The sequence below is a fragment of the Suncus etruscus genome, chromosome 18, assembly GCF_024139225.1.
Source record: "Suncus etruscus isolate mSunEtr1 chromosome 18, mSunEtr1.pri.cur, whole genome shotgun sequence".
In the NCBI taxonomy this organism is placed as follows: Eukaryota; Metazoa; Chordata; class Mammalia; order Eulipotyphla; family Soricidae; genus Suncus; species Suncus etruscus.
In genome coordinates, this window is record NC_064865.1 from 50,357,778 (window position 1) to 50,382,688 (window position 24,911).

At 42.2% G+C, this 24,911-nt stretch overlaps 1 protein-coding gene across 1 annotated transcript in view; it reads left to right on the plus strand.

Moving 5' to 3' along the window:
• Window positions 1-2,306: 2,306 nt before the first annotated feature.
• Window positions 2,307-24,911, plus strand: part of CDKAL1 (CDK5 regulatory subunit associated protein 1 like 1) — a 674,860-nt gene continuing 652,255 nt past the window's right edge. Inside the window, exons 1-2 of the mRNA XM_049764810.1 lie at window positions 2,307-2,485; window positions 3,394-3,506. Coding sequence (XP_049620767.1) covers window positions 2,310-2,485; window positions 3,394-3,506 — 289 coding nt within the window. The 5' untranslated portion in view covers window positions 2,307-2,309. The remainder of the gene's footprint in view (window positions 2,486-3,393; window positions 3,507-24,911) is intronic.

Genomic DNA, 24,911 nt, shown 5'->3' on the forward strand with positions numbered 1-24,911 from the left:
TCAAAAGATTGATGAGTAGGAATCAATCAGGAAGCTGGCTGATTGCATCCATCCAAAGCTAACTCTAAAACATCTTACTACAATTTCTTATCTCATTCCTGAGATAGAATGCTCTTAACTTTGTTATTGCACACATTTGCACAGTTTTTGTACGGTTGTGTAACTTGCCTAAAGCTCTATAGCTCTAGAATGCATTCTGAACTTGGCTGCATAAAGTAATTGCCTTGCTTTTTTTTTTAACTCATGGAAGGGGATGTGTCTGCCAATCGGATTCCTCCCCACCTTCACCCCCGAACCCTTCCCAGTGCCTGTTTTGTGGTTTGTAGTGTTGTTTTGTAGTTGTACAACGTACAAGCAGGTGTATTGTAGAGATAGATAGTACAGAGGAGTGTGACTAGGAGCTAGATGCTACTTATTGCAAAACCTGGCACATGCCCACACACCTGAGTTTTTACCAGTTAGAAACCGTAAGTGTGTGGTTCTACATGTATTTTGCAAGTTAGATCTGTCGTTTATGGAGTCGTTTATGCCCTCTTTGGGCACCAGAGCATTTCTATTGTGGTGTGTGAATTTGTCAGCTTGCTTTTTTCCAACCAGTGTTTTATTTTCTAGGCTTATCTCTCAAGAGGATCTGATACCAAGTTGCAGATAGTCAAGGTACTTATTTATTCTGGTCGTTTCTTTGGGAGTCAGAACATGTGGTGCTCAGGGGCTCTTCTTGGCTTTTTGCCCAGAAGTGACCCCTGGAGGTGCTGGAGATAGGGGAAGGCATATGTAGTTCCAGGGATTCCAATTTGGGGTGGTGGTATGCCTAGTCCTAGGTCAGTCACATGCAAGGTAAGTACCTTAATCCCTGGGAGCTCTCCCTGGCTTTTTTTTTTTTTTTTTTTTTTTTTTTTACAGTGAGTTGCTAATTTTCCCTTTGCCCATTTATTTTTTCTTAGAATGTGCTTGTTTCTTAAACACTGAACTATTGGTCCTCACCAGTGAGGCTGGACACAAATGGGGAGAGCTAATTGTTGTATAAATGTCTTCTTTGGATTTCAGTTTTGTAAAATAGACTAAACAATGTTTTCTGCTTTCTTAACTTTACATTCTGGTATGGAGAGTCCCAAATGTATCTGACCTTTTTCAGGGGAAAAACCACTTAGTCATTCCTCCCAATCTACCTTACCTTGTGGACAAACATAAATCTCACCCAACTGCTCCCAATACCTCTCCTGTCCCATGCAGCCCCCCCCCCCACCCCCATCACCCTAGGAGCCCAAAGGATCTGCTGCTTTGGGAAACAAGGCTCCAATGAATTCCTCTTTTCTCTCTTCCGATACTTTCTTTTCCTTTAGTAAATTCCTATGCAAGTGTATATAGGATAGAAAGTCTTTAGTCAAATAAACAGGCTTTAAATGTATTTACTCATGGTATAATTGTTTGTTTTGCTCGGGGTGGATTGGGCTACATCACATCATGGTCAGAGCTGTTCTCAGCTCTTTGCTCAGGGGTGTCCCCTAGTTCTGGGGATCAAACAAACATTGACCACAAGCAAGGCAAGTGCTTTAACCCTGGTCCTGTGTCTCCAACACTCGCTTTGGGCTTAGCTTTCTTTACTTTGAACATTTCTTAGAATTGTGATAGAAGGTATTTAGCTTTTTACCAGAGTACCATGTGCTGTATACCAGATAGACTTGATACATTTAGCTTGAACATGCGTTTTATTCATCTATTTTTTTTTCTTTTCTTTTTGGTCTTTGGGTCACACCCGGCTGCGCTCAGGGGTTACTCCTGGCTCTAGGCTCAGAAATTGCTCCTGGCAGGCTCGGGGACCATATGGGATGCCGGGATTTGAACCAACGTCCTTCTGCATGCAAGGCAAATCCCCTACCTCCATGCTATCTCTTCTGGCCCCTCATTCATCCATTTTGTCATTGTATGCCAGCTCAGTGCTTGACAGTATCAAAAGTGATGTAGATATAAATGGTATAGATATAAATGGGGAGGAGATGATTCCTTTGTTCTTATAGGACTTATTGTGTCATGAGAACAACAAATTCTGCATAGTGTATATGTGTCTGTATAATGTGTGCCAGTTATATATCTGGCACCAGGTAGATGAGTCTGAGAAGTATAATATAGCATAAGTGAAGTATAAAGTATAAAACGAGGTTTGTGTTTAGTGTATGTAGGGAAGCTTAATTAGTGTGTGATTATTTTTCTTTTTTGGTTTTTGGGCCACATCCAGTGGTGAGACTGTGGAACCTATTCTCGGGGACTGAGAACTGTGCGTTATTTTACTTTCTTTGCTAGAGGAGAAGATGCCTTCTGCATCCTGTGAGAAACTCCTGGACGACATAGAAGATATCGTGACGCAGGAAGATTCAAAGCCACAAGACAGACATTACGCAAGAAAGCAAGTTGTCCCTAGGGTGCGAAAGCGAAAGCGCAACCCAGGAAAGTTGGAGGAAGAGCAAGACAGTCCCCCAAGTGACAGGTGACTTCCTTTGGGAATGAAATTTCATTCCAGACTGGGGGAGGAGCTGTCACTCTGTCTGTGGTGATGTACAAAATTGGCTCTTTCTAGTCTTTGAACTTCTGGCTTGGAAAGATGACTCAATGGAGCATATTTTTGTATATAGGCATCCTGAGTTCAATCTCTGGTGCTGCATGGCCCTTGAGTTCTTTAATCAACTTTTTGAAAAGAAAAAAAAATATTGTTATCTTGGTGAGAATTGTCTCCGCTAGGAGCATGGATTTGGGATGTTCTTTCTCAGATTCCCCCCTGGTTTGCTACTGAGGATGGCCTTCCCCAGGCCAGCTGGGGTTACGGTTTCATACTTGTCTTCCCTGATTTGGGAGCTGTGGCACTGGGTGGGACAGCAGGTATCAGCTCTGCAAGGGGTGCCCATGGCTATCTTCTATATATGCTCACTTCTGGGGTGCTGTTGCCGTGTGGAGCCTCTTGGGGGTGATGCAGGTGGAGTTGTCATGGCCAGGTGCTTCCTCCTATCACCCCTATGTCCCACCTCTTAAGTTACCCAACCATCAGATTTACCTCTATGCAGATTTTTGGGGGGACTACTATGAACTTGGGGGGCCCATTTAAGCATTGCAGAAGACACTTTTTCTGGGGTTCAGCTCCCAAGTCACTGGCTGTAGTTCTTCCATACTCTGGAGAGAGTCTGATCTCCTCAGGAGTCTGCGGTTGTTTCATCTTGACTGTAGACTTTGAGTTTAACAGCAGTTTCTGGGTTAATTGAGTGCATTTAATGAATAGTGATGGGGCTGTAGTGAATATGTTTTTTTTGTATACTATACCAGGAATTATTTATTTGGAAGTGTCCTTAATGAGACTTACTTACTTTTTTTTCTCCCCCTCTCACCCCTATGATTGTTTAATAGCACAATTCCCGGGATCCAGAAAATTTGGATACGGACGTGGGGCTGTTCTCATAATAACTCCGATGGAGAATATATGGCCGGACAGCTGGCTACTTACGGATATAAAATCACAGGTACTAATTACATTGTTTGGAGCCAAATGTTTCAGAGCAGTGTGTTTTGTTTTCATTTACTTATTTTGAGGGCTCTTCAACCAATGCTCAGGAGGACCACAGGTACCTCCTAGAGAATCTTCTTTGGGCCACACCTGGTAGTGCTCAGGGCTGACTCTTGGCTCTGCACTTAGGGATCACACTTGGCGGTGCTTGGGGAATCATATGGGATGCTGGAGATTGAACCCATGTTGGCTGCAAGCTAGGCAAGCGCCTTTCCCACTGTGCTGTCTCTCTGGCCTCCTTCGTACTATTTTGCGATGCGTTTGTGTTTACAGAAAAGGGATGAAACTGTTTAGTTTACATGTCTTTCTCTCTACCATTAGCATTTTACATAGTCCCAGTATAGTCTAGAATCTAGGAAACCAATATTAGTATAATACTGTAAAGATAAAATACAGACTATATTGGAATTCTACTGTTTTTTCCATTCATATCCTTTTATGGTTCCAGAATATAATTCAGGCTTTCACCTCACAGTCATTAGCAATGTCTCCTTAGTCTCTTTCCAATTTGTGACAGTTCCTCAGTTTTTTCCTGGAAAGTAAGAATAAACAATTATTTTGTAGCATGTCCCTCCAGTGAGGTTTGTCTGACGTCTGTCTCATCATGATCATAACCAGGTCATACATTTATGGTCAGAAAAGCGGGAAAGAAGTGCTTTCATCTCTGATTATGCCCCTTTGCTTGGGGTTTGCTTTGACAGTGCCTTTGCTCCTGTGGACGTCAACCCATGCCTGGCAGACTTCCCTCAGAAAGAGGCTGTTTTTCCTCCCTGGAGTTAATAATCCTGCTGTTCCTCCACTTTTGCTCACTAAAAAAAATAATTTTTTTTTGACTTTTTGGGTCACACCCAGCGGCGCTCAGGAGTTACTCCTGGCATTGCATTCAGAAATTGCTCCTGGCAGGCACAAGGGAACATAAGGGTTGTGGGATTCGAACCATTGTCTGTCCTGGATCAGCTGCATACAAGGCAAACACCCTACCTGTGCTATCTCTCTGACCCCAGCTCACTAACTTTAGTATCTGACCAGTTCAGGATCTGCCAGTGGTTTTGTTCTGCTTTCACTTATTCTGTTTTTAAAACTCCACTCTATGGTGCTCCACACTCCTTGGTGCAGTGCTCGGGGCCACACCTGAGGGCACTCAAGGGATCTTGCAGTGCTCAGGGTCAAACCCTTCGTGGGCTTCAGCTCTCTGTCCACTCACCTGACCCTGTCGTGAAACTCCTCTGCAGACTGTTCCTCTGCTTTTTGCTGAGTGGTGACTTTCTATTTTCTTCTTTTCTCCCGCTTCTGTTGACTGGAATCCTGGTCTCCAGGAGAGCTGCCCTTTCTTGCTCTTATATCCCTATGGGATCTGGATTTTGTTCTTGAGGTGATCGCTCATGATTATGGTGTTTCTAGTGCTCTCACTCTGGCCTGGGACTTTATTCCGGCTGGCTTGTATCTTCTCAGTGAGTCCTATTTATCAGAGCACACTTTCTGGCACTACAAGATATTCTAGTGCTTATTTTCCCTTCCACAGCCTGGGATGCAACCACTTGCCCCAGGATGCCTGATCTTTCTTTCTGGGAGAGTGAGTGGTGGTTGGTACCAGAGTGGCCTCTGGGCAGTAGGCGTAGTGCCAGTTTTCCTGGGGGCTCTCAATGGACAGAGCAGGGAAATGGGTTCTATGCAGTGCAGACTGGCATTTTTCGCGTGTCTGCTCACTTTCATATCTTCAAGGGTATCAAATGGGACCCTACTGGAATGCTTTATGATTGGTCCTCAGCCAGCTCACTGGCTTAGTTTCTGTGCTATGTGGCCATACAACATCGATCTTTACTGGGAGAAACTGTGTGGAACTTGAAATCAGCCTGGAAGTAATGCCCTGCACTTCTGTTCTTTATCTCAATGTTGCTTTGGCTACCATTTAAGACAGAACATGAAGAGTAGGAAGACTTGGAAATGTAACCCTTTCATAGCTTTATACCCTTCAGTAATTAGTTGATTAATGCAAACTCTGATTTACATAGCTCCGAGCAAAGTTGTTCTTGAGGTAGAAACACTCAGATTTGAGACATCAATAATAAATATTGCAAGAACCATCAAACAGATCCCTTCTCTGTTGGTTAGTAACTTTTAGTATAATTAAGCCCTAACTCATTCTGATGAGGCAATTTGAAAGTCAATACATTTTTTGTTTTTGTTTTTGTTTTTGGGTCACACCCGGTGGTGCTCAGGGGTGACTCCTGGCTGTCTGCTCAGAAATAGCTCCTGGCAGGCACGGGGGACCATATGGGACACCGGGATTCGAACCAACCACCTTTGGTCCTGGATCAGCTGCTTGCAAGGCAAACACCGCTGTGCTATCTCTCCGGAGCCATGTTTTTTTTAAAGATCATTCCCTAAAGCATTAAGGAAAATCTGAACTTGGCTTTTTTTAGGTGATATTAATAAAGAATGCATTTTTTGTTTGTTTATTTGTTTGTTTTTGGGTCACACCCAGCATCGCTCAGAGGTTACTCCTGGCTCTACGCTCAGAAATTGCTCCTGGCTGGCTCGGGGGATCATATGGGATGCTGGGATTCGAACCACTGTCCTTCTGCATGCAAGGCAAACAAACGCCTTACCTCCATGCTATCTCCCCGGCCCTAAAGAATACATTTTTATTTGCATTTTAGTTCTTTAGCCAGTTTGTGTTTGGTCTTTTATTTGTGGGGGAGGTTTCATACCCAGAATTGCTTAGTGGTGAGTCCTGGCTCTACACTCAGGAATTCTTCTTGGTGGTACTTGGCGGGTAGCATATGGGATGCCGGGAATGTGTGTGTGGGTTGAATCTGGCATCAGTTGTGTGCAAGGCAAGCACCTTACCTGTCGTACTCTCTCTGACCCCACAATTCTGTTGACAAAGTTTGAGTTTTATTAAGGCACCATGATTTACAGAGTTGATCATGATTGAGTTTCTGCCATACAACATTCCAACATCAATCCCATTACCATTGTCAACCTAGTTGTCTTTCTCTCGCCCACGACAGGCACATAAAATTGTTTTGGAGCTTTGCAGTTTCCAAGGTGGATATTGATTTGGATTCATGCATAATATACTTTAGCTCCATATAGTCCATATACTGAAGCTCCTAGAGTGACCAGCTCCCTCCTCTGTTGTTGTAGTGTCCCCCACTCCCTGTCCTACTTCCCACGTTCCTCCCCTGATGATCTGCTTCCTACTGAAGACCAGCTCTCCTGTTCTGGTGCTTTTGTGCGTTTGTTATTCCTCTACTGTCTTTGTTTTTCTCCGCTACCTACGAGCGATCATTCTGTGTCTGCTCCTCTTCTGTATTTCTGTATGAATAACTTCATTCAGGATGAGACTCTCTGTTTCCATCCAAGAAGCAGCAGGCTGCATGACCTCATCATTCCTCGCAGCCCAGTATATTCCAATGTGTATTTGTACCATAGTTTCCTGATCCACTTATCTGTTCTTGAACACTTGGGTTGCTTCCAGATTTGTGAGTAGTGATGCAGTGAACTAGATGAAATAGACGCAATAAAATAGATGACATTTTGGGGTCCTTGGGGGTAAAGCCAAGAAGTGGAATTGTTGGGTCAGAGGGTTCCCTTTTCCTCACATCCAAACCGACACTGGTTGTCTTGTTCTTTGTGATGAGTTCCAAGCTCTCTGGTGTGAGGTGGTATCACATGGCTGTTTTGATTTCCTTCCCTGATGAATACGGGTACAGAGTATTTTTTCATATGCCTTTTGGCCATTTGTATGTCTTCTTTGGGGAAGTGTAGAATAAAGCCCTTGGATGGGACTGGATGGTGATGGGATGGATGGAGAGATGAAATCTTTCTCCTCCAGCCCCGGTCATGTGTCTGCAACCCCCTCTGGCCACTGGTTCTGCAGCTTCAGGATAGCGATGGGGAGAAAACTGACAGGCAGGCTTCAGGAGATATCAGCTTTATTCAAGGCCCTAGGCACCACATGTGTGGCCTATCATAACCTTTTACGCTGGATATCATCAGCCCTGCATTGTCTCTCAGCCATCTCTCCTCCTCAAGCTTTTCTCTCAGTCTCCTCCTCCATCTTCCAAATCCTCCTCCTGCTCCCTCTGTCCTCCAAAATCTCTTAATCTCCCTCTGCTGTAGAGGCAAAACCTTTTGTTACCCACCAGAGACCTCTCCCAGAAATGGTCAGGTCTTATTAATAGATAAGGTTACAGGAAGAATGGGGGATGGACTAACAGGAAAGTTTCTATTTCATCTTTTCATTCCATTTTTGATGATGTCTCCTTTTTGTTTTTCTTCCTTGTAAACGGCTACCAGTGCTTCATATATCTTGAATATGAACCCTTATAATATGATGGATGGTCAATTTTTTGCTCCCATTCTGAGTGGTGTCCTTTTATTCTGGTCATTGTTTCATTTGAAAAACATAACAACTTTTTGTTCTGTTTTGATTTTGGGCCACACCTGGTGATGCTCAGCTCTTACTCTTGGCTCTGCACTCAGGAATGACTTCCAGTGTTACTTGGAGGACCAGATGGGTTGCTGGGGATCAAACCTGGGTTGGCTGTGTGCAAGGCAAAGTGTCCTAGCTGTACTATCGCTCCGACCCCAACCTCACAACTCTTAATCTAGTTTCATCAACAAAGTCATACCAGGACTGGCTCAGTAGATAAAGGGATGCTGATTATTGGTGCCTAGAGTAGGGACACCCCTCACTGTTTCCCTAGGTTAGATCATGCTGGAGAGAGAGAGAGAAAGACACGGAAGTGTGCTATGTTTAATTTATAGTTGAATCTGTTATGAAGAAGGGTAACAGGTGTTGTACAGTTACTGGAAAAAGTTTACCACCATGACTTTTTTTAGGAATTCGACAGCTGCGAGCAAGTTCATAAACACATGAGAATAATACATTACAGGAAATATTTGTGATAAGCATACTTGAGAACAGTGTCGAGCTTGAGCGCCCAGTTTCAGAGAAGTCATTTTCCAATGTCTGGGCTGGTACAGTGCTCGACAGTTTTTTTTTTTTTTTTGTATGTTACAATATCTTTTATTCACTCAGTGACTGCTCTCTGAACATGAAGATTAGCTGCACAGGAGCTAGATGTGGATGAGATCAGAAATTTATTTTGTTTTATTTTTTGGCAGTAAAGGAAAAGTGCTCGTATTCTATGTACACCTTAGTTATCTTATAAATTGTCAAATCTGGAACATATTCTTAATTCTATATAGTAAAGTTTTAAGTAGGTTTTGTTTTAAAATTTATATTATAGGGGGCCAGAGAGATAGCATGGAGGTAAGTAAGGCATTTGCCTTACATGCAGAAGGATGGCGGTTCGAATCCCAGTATCCCATATGGTCCCCCGAGCCCTCCAGGAGTGAGTGATTTCTGAGAATAGAGCCAGGAGTAACCCCTGAATACTGCCAGGTGTGACTCAAAAACAAAAACAAAAATAAAAAAATAAAATAAAAATAAAATTTATATTATAGAGAGACCTTTTTTTTTTTTTTTTTTTTTTTTTTGGTTTTTGGGCCACACCCGGCGATGCTCAGGGGTTCCTTCTGGCTGTCTGCTCAGAAATAGCTTCCTGGCAGGCACGGGGGACCCTATGGGACACTGGGATTCGAACCAACTACCTTTGGTCCTGGATTGGCTGCTTGTAAGGCAAACGCCGCTGTGCTATCTCTCTGGGCCTGAGAGACCTTTTTATATGAAGTCAGAATAAAATCTTATTCATTCATTTATCTATTTATTTATTTTGGGTCTTTGGGCCACATCTGGTGGTGCTCAGGAGTTAAGAGGTTACAACACTCCTGGATCTGCACTCAGGAATTACTCCTGGCAATGCTCAGGGAACCATATGTGGCATTGAGGCTAGAACCCAGGTAGGCTGTGTTCAAGGCAAACACCCTACCCTCTGTACTATTGCTCTGGTCCTATGAAGTCATATTAAAAATCTTTTGTTTAAACTAAAAGAAATAATATTGCTTTGTGGAAATAAATACTTTGCTAGAAGAGGTAGCATTATAATTGAATGGCTAATGTATAAGCCTATTTTCTGGCCTTGGTATTTATTTTGAGATACACATAAATTTTACAAATGAGGTTAGGGGCTATTTCGATTGTTGTATGGAAATGTCTGTGTAAACAATATAACCAAGGACCACATCTCATGAGTGACAGATTTTAAGCTAAGCTTTTGTGTTTGAACTTGGAGTTTGGGAACTTAGGCTTGTGGATAATAAAAATTATATACAAGGGCCCGGAGAGATAGCACAGCGGCGTTTGCCTTGCAAGCAGCCGATCCAGGACCAAAGGTGGTTGGTTCGAATCCCGGTGTCCCATATGGTCCCCGTGCCTGCCAGGAGCTATTTCTGAGCAGACAGCCAGGAGTAACCCCTGAGCACTGCCGGGTGTGGCCCCCCCCAAAAAAAAATTATATACAAAGTTTTATAGCAAAGGAAAGAACTTACCCTTCCCTTCCCTTTTCCATTTCCCCTTTCTTTTGCTTCCCTTCCCTTCCTTTCTCTTTTTCCTTCCCTTCCTTTTCCTTTTTCCTCTCCTCTCCTCATGACATTTTTACATTTATATATATATATGTATATATATATGTGTGTGTGTATATATATGTGTATATATATGTGTGTATATATATATATATATATAGGGTTTTAGGCCACACCCGGTGACGCTCAGGGCTTACTCCTGGCTATGAACTCAGAAAGTATTCCTGGCTTGGGGGACCATTGGGACACTGGGGGATCAAACCACAGTCTGTCCTAGGTTAGTGCATGCAGGCAAACACCCTACCGCTTGCGCCACCACTCTGGCCCCTACATTAATATTTTGAGTTTACCTACATAACAAAACTCATTAAGATGAAGAGTAGATCAATTCTGTGGGAAGCTACACAAATAGTAGTCCATCGGTTTTCCACATCACATCTGAGTGGAAAATCAATGGTATAGACTTTCCGGGGGATACTGTATTTTGAGCTGGTTAGTTCTAAGTGGAGTGGGAATCTCTGTACACTTCTCAGAGATAGAAACTGAGTTGCTTAAAAGCTTACAAGTGCACGAGGCGTTTCATGGAGTATATTGCAGGGATCAAATGAAAGCACTTTGGCATGAGGTTCCTGCAGAGTTGGAGATGGGTCAGAGAGGAGATCCCCATCTTTACCCAGTTTGTGATTAGAGCTAATACGAGGTATAATGAGTGGTATCAACACAGCTTCTGTTCTTGGCATTGTTCTGTGTAGTTTCTCAAAGGTTTATATATATATATATATATATATATATATATATATATATATATATATACACACACATATATATATACACACATATATATATAATGGGGTATATGTGTATATAGACATATATATATATACACACAATATTATTCAATTGTATTTTAGGCACTGTGATTGACAGCCCTGTGAATGATAGGATTCCATGCTTAAAACATTCTTACACTACATTTTTTTTTTTTTCATTTTTGGGGCCACACCTGGCAGTTCTTATGTTACTCCTGCCTCTTCGCTCAGAAATCATTCCTGGCAGGCTTGGGGGACCATGCGAGATGCTGAGGTGTGAACCTGGGTTGGCTGCATGCAAAGCAGATACCTACCCTGCTGTGCCATCGCTCCGGCTCCACCAAGCACTACATATTCAACCAGATTGCCTGCTTCCCTCCACCACTGTCCTCATGTTCCATCTCCCGTATGGAGCCCCCTTATCCACCAATATGCGATGATAAGCTGCTAACTGAAAGCCACTTCTGTTGCCTTTGGGCATTGGTTATTTCCTTCATATCTTTATATCCCACATATGAGAAAATTCTGTGTCTGTCCCTCTCCTGACTTAACTCCACTTAGCAGGATACTCTCCAGGCCCATCCACAGAGCAGCAAATTATTTGATTGCATCATTTCTTACATCCTAATAATATTATTGTTCATACACCTTTTTGGGCTCTCTGTATGTCTTTTATTTATCTTTCCCTCCTTTTTTAATAGGGTTGGGGTTTGGGATTTCTTTTTTTGGGTAGAGTTCAACTGGTGCTTTATTTATCTTGCATATCAGTTCTTTAGGGGAGTGAGGGGCAAGTAGTGTCCCCCATTCCATGGGGTCTTTATGCCAGCCATGAGCTGTTTGTGTCATTGCAGGTGGATTTTCTTTTGTTACCTACCTACTGTCCTATCACTCTGACCCCAAGTTATTTTACTTTGCTTTCACTATAATCCAGCTAGAATCATAGTGAAAGTATATTCTGAGCATTTTCAGAACGTCTGAAACACACTGGATGACCAAAGCTTCACTTTTTTCTAACTCTCAGAAGTTAAACAGAAAGGTGCTATACAGATCAGCCAAGACTTGGATATACATTAAAATAGGATCTACCTCTGTTGGTAACTGTCCTCGTGTGGGACATTTTAAGCTAATTTTATAAGCTTTTACCTTTTATATCTATCCCATGTGTGCTTCAGAAACTATAATCTTAAGATGTAACCATTAAGACGTGTCTCTTTTGCTTTCAACGTTCCCTCCTGCGTTACCATGGAAATAGTCTTATATTAGGTTCTTTGCATGTGCTCAGCATATTCTTCATAAGCTTTAATTTTTTTTTCCTGGTTATTTTGGCCCTTTTAATTTTACGTAGAAAACGGAGAATTTCGCAATGATTTGGCCTTGATTATGGTTTGGAAGTGCAGTGCCAGCAGCCATCTCTCGAGAGTAGAATTTGGAGTGGAACTAGATTCACTGGGTCACCAGGCTGTCTTCTTGCTCTCAAGACTCTTTGGGAATTCTTTTTATTTTTGGTTTTTGGTTTTTGGTTCACACCCGGTGGTGCTCAGGGTTTACTCCTGGCTCTGCACTCAAATCGCTCCTGGCAGGCATGGGGGCAACCATATGGGATGCTGGGATTCGAATCACCCTCCCGTCCTGGATCAACTTCATGCAAGGCAAACACCCTACCGCTGTGCTATCTCTCCGACCCCCACTCTTGAGGAATTCAGTTCTCCAGGCTGTCTTAAAGGAGCTTAATAGATTTGCTATTGGGCCGGGCGGTGGCGCTGGAGGTAAGGTGCCTGCCTTACCTGCGCTAGCCTAGGAGACGGACCACGGTTCGATCCCCAGGCGTCCCATATGGTCCCCCAAGCCAGGAGCGACTTCTGAGCGCATATAGCCAGGAGTAACCCCTGAGCGTCACCGGGTGTGGCCCAAAAACCAAAAAAAAAAAAAAAAATAGATTTGCTATCTCTTTATTTTGGTTTTAGTTTTGAAATTGAATTTTTTTTGGGGGGGGTTTTGGGTCACATCCAGCAGCACTCAGATGTTAATCTTGGCTCTACGCTCAGAAATTGCTCCTGGCAGGTTGGGGGGACCATATGGGATGCCAGGATTCGAACCACCATCCTTCAGCATGCAAGGCAAACACTCTACCTCCATGCTATCTCCAGCCCCTTGAAATTGAATTTAATTTATTCTCTGTAGTTTACAATAATTTTTAATGGGAGGGTTTCATGCATAAATCATTTTATGCATTCAACCCCAACCCTCCCCCTTCCCCCCAATCCATATGCCCTGTCCCTTTATTCTATGGTGAATTTCCTGCTGGAGACCAGTCTCAGTTTCTGGTTTTTTTTTTTTTTTTTGGAATTTGCTATTCTCATACTCTGCTTCTTTGAATCCCACACATCTGGGAGCTCCTCTTGAGTCCATCCTGTTCTTTTTGTTTTTGTTTTTGGGCCACACCTGGTGATGTGGTGATGCTCAGGGGTTACTCCTGGCTATGTGCTCAGAAATCGCTCTGGGCTGGGGGCTCCATATGGAAGACTGGGGGACCGAACCACAGTCTGTTCTGGGTTAGCACATGCAAGGCAAACATCCTACCCTTTGTGCCACCACTCCGGCCCGTATCCTGTTCTTTCTGACTAGTTTCACTCAGCATGATCCTCTCCAGATCCACACAGCAGTTTGTAGAAAACAAGATGGACATTTCTCAAACAACTCGGAACTGAGCTTCCACATGGCCCAGCAATTTCACTTCTAGGCATTTCTTTCTTTCTTTTTCTTTCTTTCTTTCTTTCTTTCTTTCTTTCTTTCTTTCTTTCTTTCTTTCTTTCTTTCTTTCTTTCTTTCTTTCTTTCTTTCTTTCTTTCTTTCTTTTTCTTTCTTTCTTTCTCTTTCTTTCTTTCTTTCTTTCTTTCTTTCTTTCTTTCTTTCTTTCTTTTTATAATTATCTTTATTTAAACACCATGATTACAAACATGATTATAGTTGTATGATTACAGTCATGTAAAGAACACCCCCCTAGGCATTTATTTCAAGGGACCAAAAATGTCTAGGGCCTGAGTGATAGTTCAGTGGGTAGCACACTTGCCTACACAGAGGCAGATACTCAGCATCCTGTGTGGACCCCCAAGCCCACCAGGAGTGCTACTTGAATGCAGAGCCAGGAGAATGAACCTTGAGCAGAGCCAGGTGTGGCCAGAAGCAAAAAGCAGAAAGAAAAAAAGTCTATTCAGAAAAATGATCTGCATCTTCATGTTCATTGCTTCACTATTCACAACAGCTCAATCACTGAAAACTTCACTATTCACAATAGCTGGAAACAGCCCAGGTACCCAAGAGTTGAGGAGTAAATCCAGAAAGGGTGGGGTCTCTACATGGGGATGGGAATCCTAGGTGACTGCAAGGAAAGGTGTAATCCTGCACTCTGGGGCTTGCCCAGAACTCTGCTATAAGAAATGCACAGCTAACAGTCATCACCATTGGACCTGCGGATTACATTTGTGTTCCCACACTTGCTGGCTGGACACTTGTACAATTTTTCCATGGTTGTCCTGGAATTCTCCCCAATTTTGTGTAGTGCAGGGCAGCAAGGGGAGATTTGACTTGTTGCTCTAAGTAACTGCAGGCCCTTCTGTCTTGATGATAAATTCTTTTTCTTTTTTTTTTTGGGTCACACCCGGCGTTGCTCAGGGGTGACTCCTGGCTGTCTGCTCAGAAATAGCTCCTGGCAGGCAGGGGGGACCATATGGGACACTGGGATTCGAACCAACCACCTTTCGTCCTGGATTGGCTGCTTGCGAGGCAAATGCCTCTGTGCTATCTCTCCGGGCCCTTGATGTTAAATTCTAACATCAAGCATCTAACATCTAACATCTAGCCCTAGCTCAGCTCAGGACCTACTCCTGGCTCTGCAGTAAGAAATCGCTCCTGGCAGGCTCAGAGGACCATATGGGACACTGGAAATTGAACCACCATCAGTCCTGGTCGGCTGCATGCAAGGCAAATGCCCTACAGCTGTGCTATCTATCCAGCCCCAATGTGGGTTTTTTTGGGGGGGGGGTGTCTTTGGGCTACATCTGGTGTTCTCAGGGCTTACTGTGCTCAGAAGCCTGCCTCTTTTGTGGTGCTCAGGGACAACATACAATGCCGATGATAGAATCTGGGTGGGTTGTATGTCTTAACCCTACTGCTCCAACCCCCCAATCCCAAATTCTTTTTTCCCAATATTCTCTCTAGCAAATGTTGGATGCGTTTTCATTTCTTTGTGATCTGACTTTGGGAACTGGAAGATAACTATTTTTTAATCCTGTTTAATTTTTGGCCTGTTTTTTTTTTTTTTCGGGCCTCTTAAACATCTAGTTTGTGTTCTCATAGTATCTATGTAGTGCTATTTCAACTCGCTTGTAATTATGTTCATTCTTGAATATCAACTACTGTGGAGTGAAATGGTGTTCAAATGATTTCTTTCAAGATCTCTGGCATTGTGATATTGAATCATACCAAATGTTTTCTACTTAAAATATTTTTTAAACTTTATTTATTTACTTATTGATTGATTGGTTTTTGGGTCACACCTGGCGGCACTCAGGATCTATACTTGACTCTGCACTCAGAAAATGTCCCTGGCAGGCTGGGAGACCATATGGGATGCCGGAAATCAAACTGGATTGGCCACGTGCAAGGCAAATGCCCTACTGCCGTGCTATCTCTCTGACCCCCTACTTAAAATATTTTATTTCTTTGGGGGGGGCATATCCTGTATTGCTCAGGAGTTACTCTTCTTTTTGTGCTCAGAAGTCACTCCTGGTAGCTCAGGGGGACTATATGGGATGCCAGGGATTGAATTTGGGTTGGATTTATGCAGTTGCAGATGCCCTACCTGCTGTGCTCAAAATATTTTACTTTTTTTTTTGAGACAAGTTAACAGAGCTCTCTTTACTCAGAAACTTGACCATTTGCTTAATTGTTTAATGATTCACTTTGCCCTTTGAGATATTTCATTACTTTTAGGGGCTTCTTGGGGGGGGGGCATTGCCCACATTTAGTGGACTTAGGGACTATTCCTGACTCTATACTCAGAGATCTCCCCTGGCAGTCTTGGGGTCCTATCTGGTGCAGGTGTGAAAAAAAGAGACTCAGTCATATGCAAGGTCAGTACTTTGACCCTTGGATTATGTGACCCCTGCCTTTTGGGATTTTAGGAAACATGTTTTTTGATAATTCACTTAGAAATAATCTGTTCCAATATATATATTTTGTTTTTGAACAGAAAATTAGACAGCACTAATTACCACCGGGTAGTTTGAGCATCTATTTTATTTATTTATTTATTTATTTAGAATTGTTGTCTTTGAATTTTAGGGCAAAAGACGCTTCTGATATATTGACACTGGAATGGGGCAGAGAGGGATTTTTTTGGGCCTTTAAAATTTTGGGGGGTTTGCAGTTAATATGATGTGTGCTTTTCTAGCTCATGATCAGTAGATGGCAGTATGACATTATTCATTCTTTACAGCTTTACTATTGCACACAGTAAAGACATATCTTATGTTAGAAACATCTAAGAAAATGATTAGAATTTATTCAATTATATTTTTTTTCCACCTTGCCATCAGGGAAAATAATAACTTTTCGGTAGTACAGTGGTAAGGATTGGACACATTAATGTTTTCAGAGGCAGCTTGATCCTTACTGCTCAGAATGTCAACCTGAAATGTGTCTGCTGGAGGTCAGAGGTGAAATGTCTCATCCATGCATGACCTTCCTGCCTGGTATCTTCATCGATGGAGCCTTTCTCAGAATGAGGTGATGTCTTCTTGCCTAGAGGAGCCTCCTAGGGTGGGAGCTTTTGTGTCCAGGACACAATTAGTTACCTTTGCTCTCTGGCTTACAGAAAAATGAACCTTCACACAAGATGCACCCGAGTAACTCATTAATTGTCAAAATATTAACATATATTAAGGTGGACGAGGAATTTTATAAATGACAGTGGGTGTAAGCAATGGAATTAAGAACCTTAGTCCCTGGCCCCTCTCCTGTCACTGTGAAGAGGGTATCTGCAGGGAAATGATTTAAATGACTGGGAGTCTGCAAACATTTTTCTCTATTTTTTCTTTCTTTTGAGGGAGGTCTGATCCGATGGTGCTCAGTGGTTACTCCTGGCTCTGTGCTCAGAAGTTGCTCCTGGAAGGCTCAGGGGAATCATATGGGATGCTGGGAATCGAACCTGGGTCTGTACTGGGTTGCATACAAGGCAAATGCCCTATGCTGTGCTATCTCTTCGGCCCCCAAGAAATCTGTAACTGGCTGTGATCAATTCAATTGTAAACACCACTGCACTCGGACCAGCCTGAAGACACTTGTCTTAGGTTTCTTCCTTCACTGTAGCTTGGTGCTTCTCAAAGTTGGCAAGAAGTTTTGTGTTGATGACCACAGATTTTTCATTTATCTATGTATGGGTAAATAAATCTTATAGCATACCATATGAGTTGATTGTGTTAAAGAGAGAACACAGGTGTTCTGGTGCTTGCCTTGCATGTGACTGACCCTTGCTCCTTCCCTGGCACCACAAACGGCTCCCTAAACCCCACCAGGAATGACCCCTGAGCACAGAGCAAGGGGTCGGCCCTGAGCCTTGCAAGGTGTGGCCCAGTGTTTTGGGTGATAGTAACTCTACATTTGATTGGCTCCTATACACTCGTAGAGTGAGGATGGAAAACCATTGTGCTAGCTCTAATCTGTCACATGAAGTCCGACTCTCCTCAGAAGCTGCTATCCTTGCCCTGATACCTTTCTTTATTTTTTTCTTTTTAAGACACATCTGGTGGTGCTCAGGGGTTACTTCTGGCTCTAGGTTTAGGAATCATTCCTGGCAGTGCTTGGGGGGACTATATGAGATGCCTGGGATCAAACTCCAGATGATCGCATGCAAGGTGAATGCCCTACCTACTGTGCTATTGCTCCGGCCTCATGCCTTTTGATTTTGTTTCTCTCATCTAGTTCCTCTCTTAGCCTTGTCTGTTTTGCAGTTTTTTTCTCCCATCACTCACGACTTCCTTCTGTCTGAGCCATCCTTCCCTCTGCAGTGTGAGGGACAGTGTTATTAGGGATTAAGAGCTAGACTGTAAAAGCAGCCAAGGCTACATATTAGGCTTATGACATTGGACAGATGAGGGAGATGTCAGTACCTCTGACCTTCAATGTTCTTAGTTCACGAAGTTGACAACTATAGTCCTTTCTAAAGAGGAAATGTTAGTGTTCAATGTGCCATCACGAAGTGCCTTGTCTGGCACACAGGTGAGGAAGAGCTGAGGTACTTTCTGGTGAACACAGAAAAAAAGATTTGTCTGAATGTAATTTTTTTTTTTTTGTTGTTTTTTTGGGCCATACTTGGCAGCAGTGCTCAGGGGTTACTCCTAGATCTATGCTCAGAAATCGCCCCTGGTTGGGCTGGAGAGAGCACAGCAGTAGGGCATTTTCCTTGCATGCAACAGATCCAGGACAGACCATGGTTCAAATCCCAGCATCCCATATGGTCCCCTGAGCCTGCCAGGAGCAATTTCTGAGTGAAGCCAGGAGTAACTCCTGAGCACCAAGGGTGTGACCCCAAAACCAAAAAAAAAAAAAAGAAAAAATAAAAGAATTCCCCCCTGGCAGGTTCTGGGGACCATATGGAATGCTGGGAATTGAACCCAAGTCTGTCCCAGGTTGTCTGTGTGCAAGGCAAATGTCTTACCGTTGTGCTATCACTTCGGTCTTCTGAATATAATGTTTTGAAGAAATTTTATTCTTTTAATTTTCTTTTTTTGATTTTTGGTCCACACCGATGACACTCAGGGGTTACTCCTGGCTAGGTGCTCAGAAATCGCTTCTGGCTTGGGGGACCATAAGATACACCGAGGGATCAAACCAGGGTCCTTCCTAGGTTAGCATGTTCAAGGCAAACACCCTACTACTTGTGCCATCACTCTGACTCCCAGGAATTTTATTCTTAATGGGCAAATTTAAAAGATCAAAATAGATTTTGATGGTCAGATGCATGTGTTTGTTGAAAGCATGTATTTGTCTATGCATGCATGTGTTGTGTGTGTGTGTGTGTGAGAGAATGAGAGAGAGAGAGAGAGAGAGAGAGAGAGAGAGAGAGAGAGAGAGAGAGAGAGAGAGAGACACTCCCTCCCTGGACTTTTCTCACAGGATCCTATTTATGTAGCTGTCAGATCCAGTCGGCCTTGTCTTGATATGTCTTGGATCAGATCCTCATGCTATCACTTTTCCTGCCATGGATGCTACAAATTCTATTGAATCAGAAATCTAATTTAATCCATTCTTATTAAATTGGAAGCAGTAATTGCTTTCAATTTAATGGGATTGGATTCAGCATTAGAAATTTTGATGTTCCCTCAAACTTAATAAAATTTGGTTTTGTGTGTTTTCGTCTGTGCATACTCTGCTCTTGCTGAGAGAGAGAGAGAGAGAGAGAGAGAGAGAGAGAGAGAGAGAGAGAGAGAGAGAGAGATCTTTGAGTATTATATGCAGACAGTGAACTCTTTACAATGCCAGGTAAGCGGTATAGTATAAGGGTGGCAACAAGAAGGACATATTTTCATCCTTCATTTTTCCCTTTTTACTCAGGATTAAAGAAACATAAGTGAACGAAATTCAAAGGCCTTCAAAATGGGATTTTCATCTATTCAGACATACATAGGCCAAGGATTGCTAGAGAAGATCCACAATATACTCTTGAGAAACAGAGGCCAGACAGATTTCTTCTTTGTCTTCTTTTGGGTTTTTTGGGCCATATCTGGTAGTGTTTAGGGATTCACTCTTGACTCTATGCTCAGGACCACAGGTGGTGCTCAGGGGATCCTATGCAGTATCAGGGATCGAACCCAGCTCTGCCGAGTCTAAGGCGAGCACCTTCCTATCTCTCCAGCCCCTGGATTAGCCTTCATAATAATGAAAAAAGGTTGCTGGGTGAAATGAAATCCTTCAAAGTTGTATTCTGAACGTTGTTCTGTTGTCTTTCTGACCAATCATTTTAAGAGATAGCTAAGTTGGCTATTGTTCATGTCTAATGCCGTGGTTTTTCTGAACTATGTTATGAATAAAAGGTGAGGCTAGTTCATTTCAGACTTCATGTTCACTGTATTTTTATCATAGTGTCCTGTTTCACAGAGCCTTTGAATTTATAATCCTCTGCTAGTCTTTCTTTCATCCTTTTAGTACTTTTCTTTTGTTGTTGTGTCATTCCTTTGCTCAGGGCTTACTCCTCGTGGGCTCAGGGGGCGATATATAGGGTTGGGGTTTGAATCCAGGTCGGCTGCATGCCAGGAAAATGCCCTACCTGTTGTACTTTTGTTCCAGCCTTCTTTTGGTGTTTTGGGGTTATTTTTAGTAACTGTCTTGTCGGCTGTCATCACTGCTTTTTTGTATTTTCATCTTCACATAGAGCTGTTGTATATTTTAAGAATGGAATCACATATTAACTAAGATTTTTGAAATCTCTCCAACGAGCTACTAATGACTGAGATTTGAGTAAAACTCATAGTAACAAGTGAATCAGAGCCACAACTCCCATGAGACTCGTCTTCTCCCGTAGGAGAAAATAAATAAGATAAACCATGAAGGTGTTCTAGAATAAATATGTTATGATCTAATAAAACTCTTGAGGAATTCATTGAGAGCTCTAAAGAAAACCACACAGAAGATGGAATAGAGATATCAAATAATGAGAGCGAATTAAGGCACAGAAGCTTTGGGGGAGAGTATTTGAAGCTTATCTCATCCAGCTCGTTTTTATCTTGTGACTCAAGTCAGATGCAAACCACATGTATAAACCTTGATTCGGTTTAAATTCCTGAAACTGGGGGCTTAAACCCTTAAACAGGGGCCTATATTTTTTCCTCAGGAAGGAGGAAAAAAAAGGCAAAACAAAACCAGAGGTGACTGAAGAATATAAAACAAATTTTCAGCCGAGGGTTTTTTTCCCTTCTCCAAGTAAGCAGAGATTGGAAGATGATCATCTTGGATTAAGAGAGTTTGAGCCTGTAAAATATAGTATGAATATCAGTGGTGTTTGTCTGATTCTTTTTTGGTTATTTTTTGTTCCTGCTCTGCCTAGTACCTCCGACTCTGGGAGCATGTGGGGTCAAACTTGGGGGCGTTCACATGCAAAGCTAAGGAGCCTCTGATCCTTTGAGGCAGCTCTCCAAGCTCTGCTCATCTCCTTCATGTCGGTTTACACATCAATAAACTTTACTTCGCCGAATGTAATCTGAAACACGGTGAAAACAATAATATTCTTTTATTGTAAAAACTTGATGCAGAGTAGGGAGGACTTTTTAATCAGGATACGTGTGTGATTTGTCTCATGCAAATGTTATGATGTTGGCATTTTAAAATGAGCAATTTTATTTGGCGGGGGCAGGTTTGGTTCTCACCTGGTGGTACTTGGAGGTCCCTGCTGTTATCAAGCAGGGGACCTGGATGACCTTGTGGAGATCTCTCCCCTTTCCAGCAGTGCTTCTGCCAAATTGCCTTTCACATACCAGTGCTACAAGGGCTATTTATACTTCTGGTGGACTGAGTTATTGGACTGCCCACACTTTACCACTGTCTAAAGACCGTCCCTCAATATCTGTGTCACTTCTTGCCCATTTAGTGATCTCAGTTCTGGAGTCAGAGCCCAAGGGGTCCATAACATTAGATACTGTTTCTTTGTTTAGAGGCCACATGTGGAGGAGATCCTTGGGTATTTCTACCTACCCCCAACTTATTTCAAAAAGGAGCAATTTTGGGGTGGGAGCAATAGCACTGTGGTAGGGCATTTGCCTTGCACGCAGCTGATCCAGGATGGATGGTGGTTCAAATCCCAGCAATTCATGTGGTCCCCCGAGCCTGCCAGGAGTGATTACTGAGCGCAGAACCAGGAGTAGTAACTCCTGAGTGCCGCCAAGTGTGACCCCAAAACAAAACAAGAAAAAAAAGGGATCAGTTACAAGTCATTACAAGGACCTTTGGATCATTCACCATAATTTTCCAAGCTGTTTCCTTATCTTCCCCAGTCTCAGCAGTGCTTAAAGTCATGCAGTAATAGTCAGGGAAACAATCAATGTCAGGGATTGAATCTTGGTTCCTATAAGCCTGGTTCTTCTGAAATGAAATAAACTCTACTATTAACGTGAGGCAGTCTTTGAAAATATGAATTTACAAATAAGTAGCTTATTTATTAATTATTCTTTATTCTAACATATTCTTTATTGTTGTGTTCAACTGTGAGAAATGGTATCTTAAATACCTGTTGCTATTTATGCTTTAAAAATGTTGGGACAGGGGCCGGAGAGATAGCATGGAGGTAAGTAAAGTGTTTGCCTTTCATGCAGAAGGTCTTTGGTTCGAATCCCGGCATCCTATGTGGTCCCCTGTGCCTGCCAGGGGTGACTTCGGAGCATAGAGCCAGGAGTAACCCCTAAGTGCTGCTGGGTGTGACCCAAAAACCAAAAAAAAAAAAAAAAGAGGGAGAGATAAGTATAGTGGTTAGGGTATTTATCTTAAATGTGGCTGACCTGAGTTTAATAACAGCAGTATAGTTGGGCCATAATGATAGTACAGCAGATAGGGTGCTTGCCTTGCAGCTGGGTTGCCCAGAAACCCCCAAGTCCCACCAGGAGTAAGCCCTGAACACCACAGGCTGTGACCCCAAAACCAAAATGTTATATTAAAGATATTTCATCCAATTCAGTTCCTACTTGTACCAAGAGGTGGCACTGTTTACCTGTGTTTAATATTTTAACTTGCTTTTTTTTTTTGATTAAAAAATATGTTGGATGTTTTCTGTGCAAATTATTAAGTGAGGTTATATATATTTTTATATTTAATTTTCTGTTTTTTTTAAGTGAATCTCTGGCTCACATAGTTTTAGTAGGACAGGATTTTTATCTTTGAGACTGTTTTGAAAATGTGGCTATTTACTAACCATTTTGTAGACAAGAGCTCCTGAATAAGCCAGTATAATTAATGATAAAACCTTATTTTAACATGTCAGCAAATGTTTCATGTTTTGTGTAGCAGAAGCCATTACTTTTTAAAAAGCTTTTTAAAAATAATTCAGTGCTTAAAACATTGCAACCATAGCTAAATGGTTTATGTGGCTTTTTTTAAACCACATCATGTATGTATGTCTATTCCGGAATATTATTTTATGTTGTGACAGTCTTTGAAAATTTAGCAGAATCTTTTATTGCTTGAATTGGTTACTGGCAGTGGAGTGATGAAAGAGTCTAGGTTCTATGAATAGTTTTTCTAGGTAGGAATTGCAAAAAAAAAAAAATTACGTCATATGAATCTGACTTTAAGTCAGATTGGTGAATCTGCTTCCTATAGAGTTTGGTGAAAACCTCGTGCTAGCTCATTCATAGAGCAGATTACATCCAGCATAGTTTATGACCTGAGTAGAAGGGCAGTTTTATATGTAATTAAAACTGTCTAGTTTTTTTTTTTCATGTAAACGGTTTGTCACTGATTTTTTTTTCCCCCTGGCAGTAGAAAAGCACAAAATGCTTCAGGACGAATAGAAAATGCTTGACTTTTGTGGGTAAGGTCTGTGAGAATTTCAAGTGTATTCCATTGTTTATTTAAAAGTGGAAAATGGTTCATTTTTGTGTACTTAGCAGTTTTTATTACTTTCCCTGAAATTTAATTCAATTTCGTTTTTTGGTTCTGGGCCACACTTGGGGGTGCTCCAGTGCGTGGATTGTGTTCAGCTCAGTGCTGGAGAGTCACTTCGAGTTGTGGTTCGGGGACCCTGTTAAACTGTGAGTCAGACCTGAGCCCTCCTGTAGTCAGAATAGGCCCTCAGCCTTTGACACGATCTCGCCAGCCCAAGACCATTTTTGTGATTTATTTTTGAGGGCCACACTCAGGGGTTATTTCTACTTCTTGTGCTTAGGTAAAACTCCTCCTGGCAGGCTTGGGGGGGGGGGCACATGGGATATGGGGAATTGAACTCAAGTTGGCCATTTGGTGAGACAAGTGCCCTATCCACTGTGCTATCACTCCAGTCCCCCCAATTACCACTTTCTTAAGGCTCTAATTTAGATTTTTTTTTTTTTTTTTTATTAAAAACTTACTTCTCAGCAGGCCAGAGATGTTAGGTTACTGGTTGAGCACATGCTTTTACAGAGGCGACCTGGCTTCCAGCTCTGGCAACATATACCCCCCCCTTCCCCACAAAGCATAGAGTTGGGTGTGCCACAACCCCACCCCTCATAAAAACAACCCTGAAATCCTTGTAAATCTGATGTGACTGCATGACTGGATGTGTGTGGTTGGGGAAGAGAAGAGAAGGCACACTTGTAATTCGAGCTTTATTTGATATGCACATGCTCTTACTTCAAGGTTCACCCTCATCTTAACTGCTGTCAGTAATATAGTACAGATGTGCTTCATCAGAATTGCTGAAAATGCAATTAAAGGAGAATTTGATTATTCAGCAAGTGCTTTAGTAGCTAAAGATTGTCATTTAGACATTTTCTTCCAATATCTGACATGTGTTCCCAAAGCTACGAATTGCATGGCAAATAGATGAACTCTATGTATTTAGGTAATCCCTAAGTGCTCAGGAGAGATTTTATTTTTTAATTTTTTTTTAAATTTATTTAAACACCTTAATTACATACATGATTGTGTTTGGGTTTCAGTCATGTAAAGAATACCACCCATCACCAGTGCAACATTCCCATCACCAATGTCCCAAGTCTCCCTTCGCCCCACCCGACCCCCGCCTGTACTCTAGACAGGCTCTCCATTTTCCTCATACATTCTCATTATTAGGACAGTTCAAAATGTAGTTATTTCCCTAACTAAACTCATCACTCTTTGTGGTGAGCTTCCTGAGGTGAGCTGGAACTTCCAGCTCTTTTCTCTTTTGTGTCTGAAAATTATTATTACAAGGGTGTCTTTCATTTCTCTTAAAACCCATAGATGAGTGAGACCATTCTGCGTTTTTCTCTCTCTCTCTGACTTATTTCACTCAGCATAATAGATTCCGTGTACATCCATGTATAGGAAAATTTCAT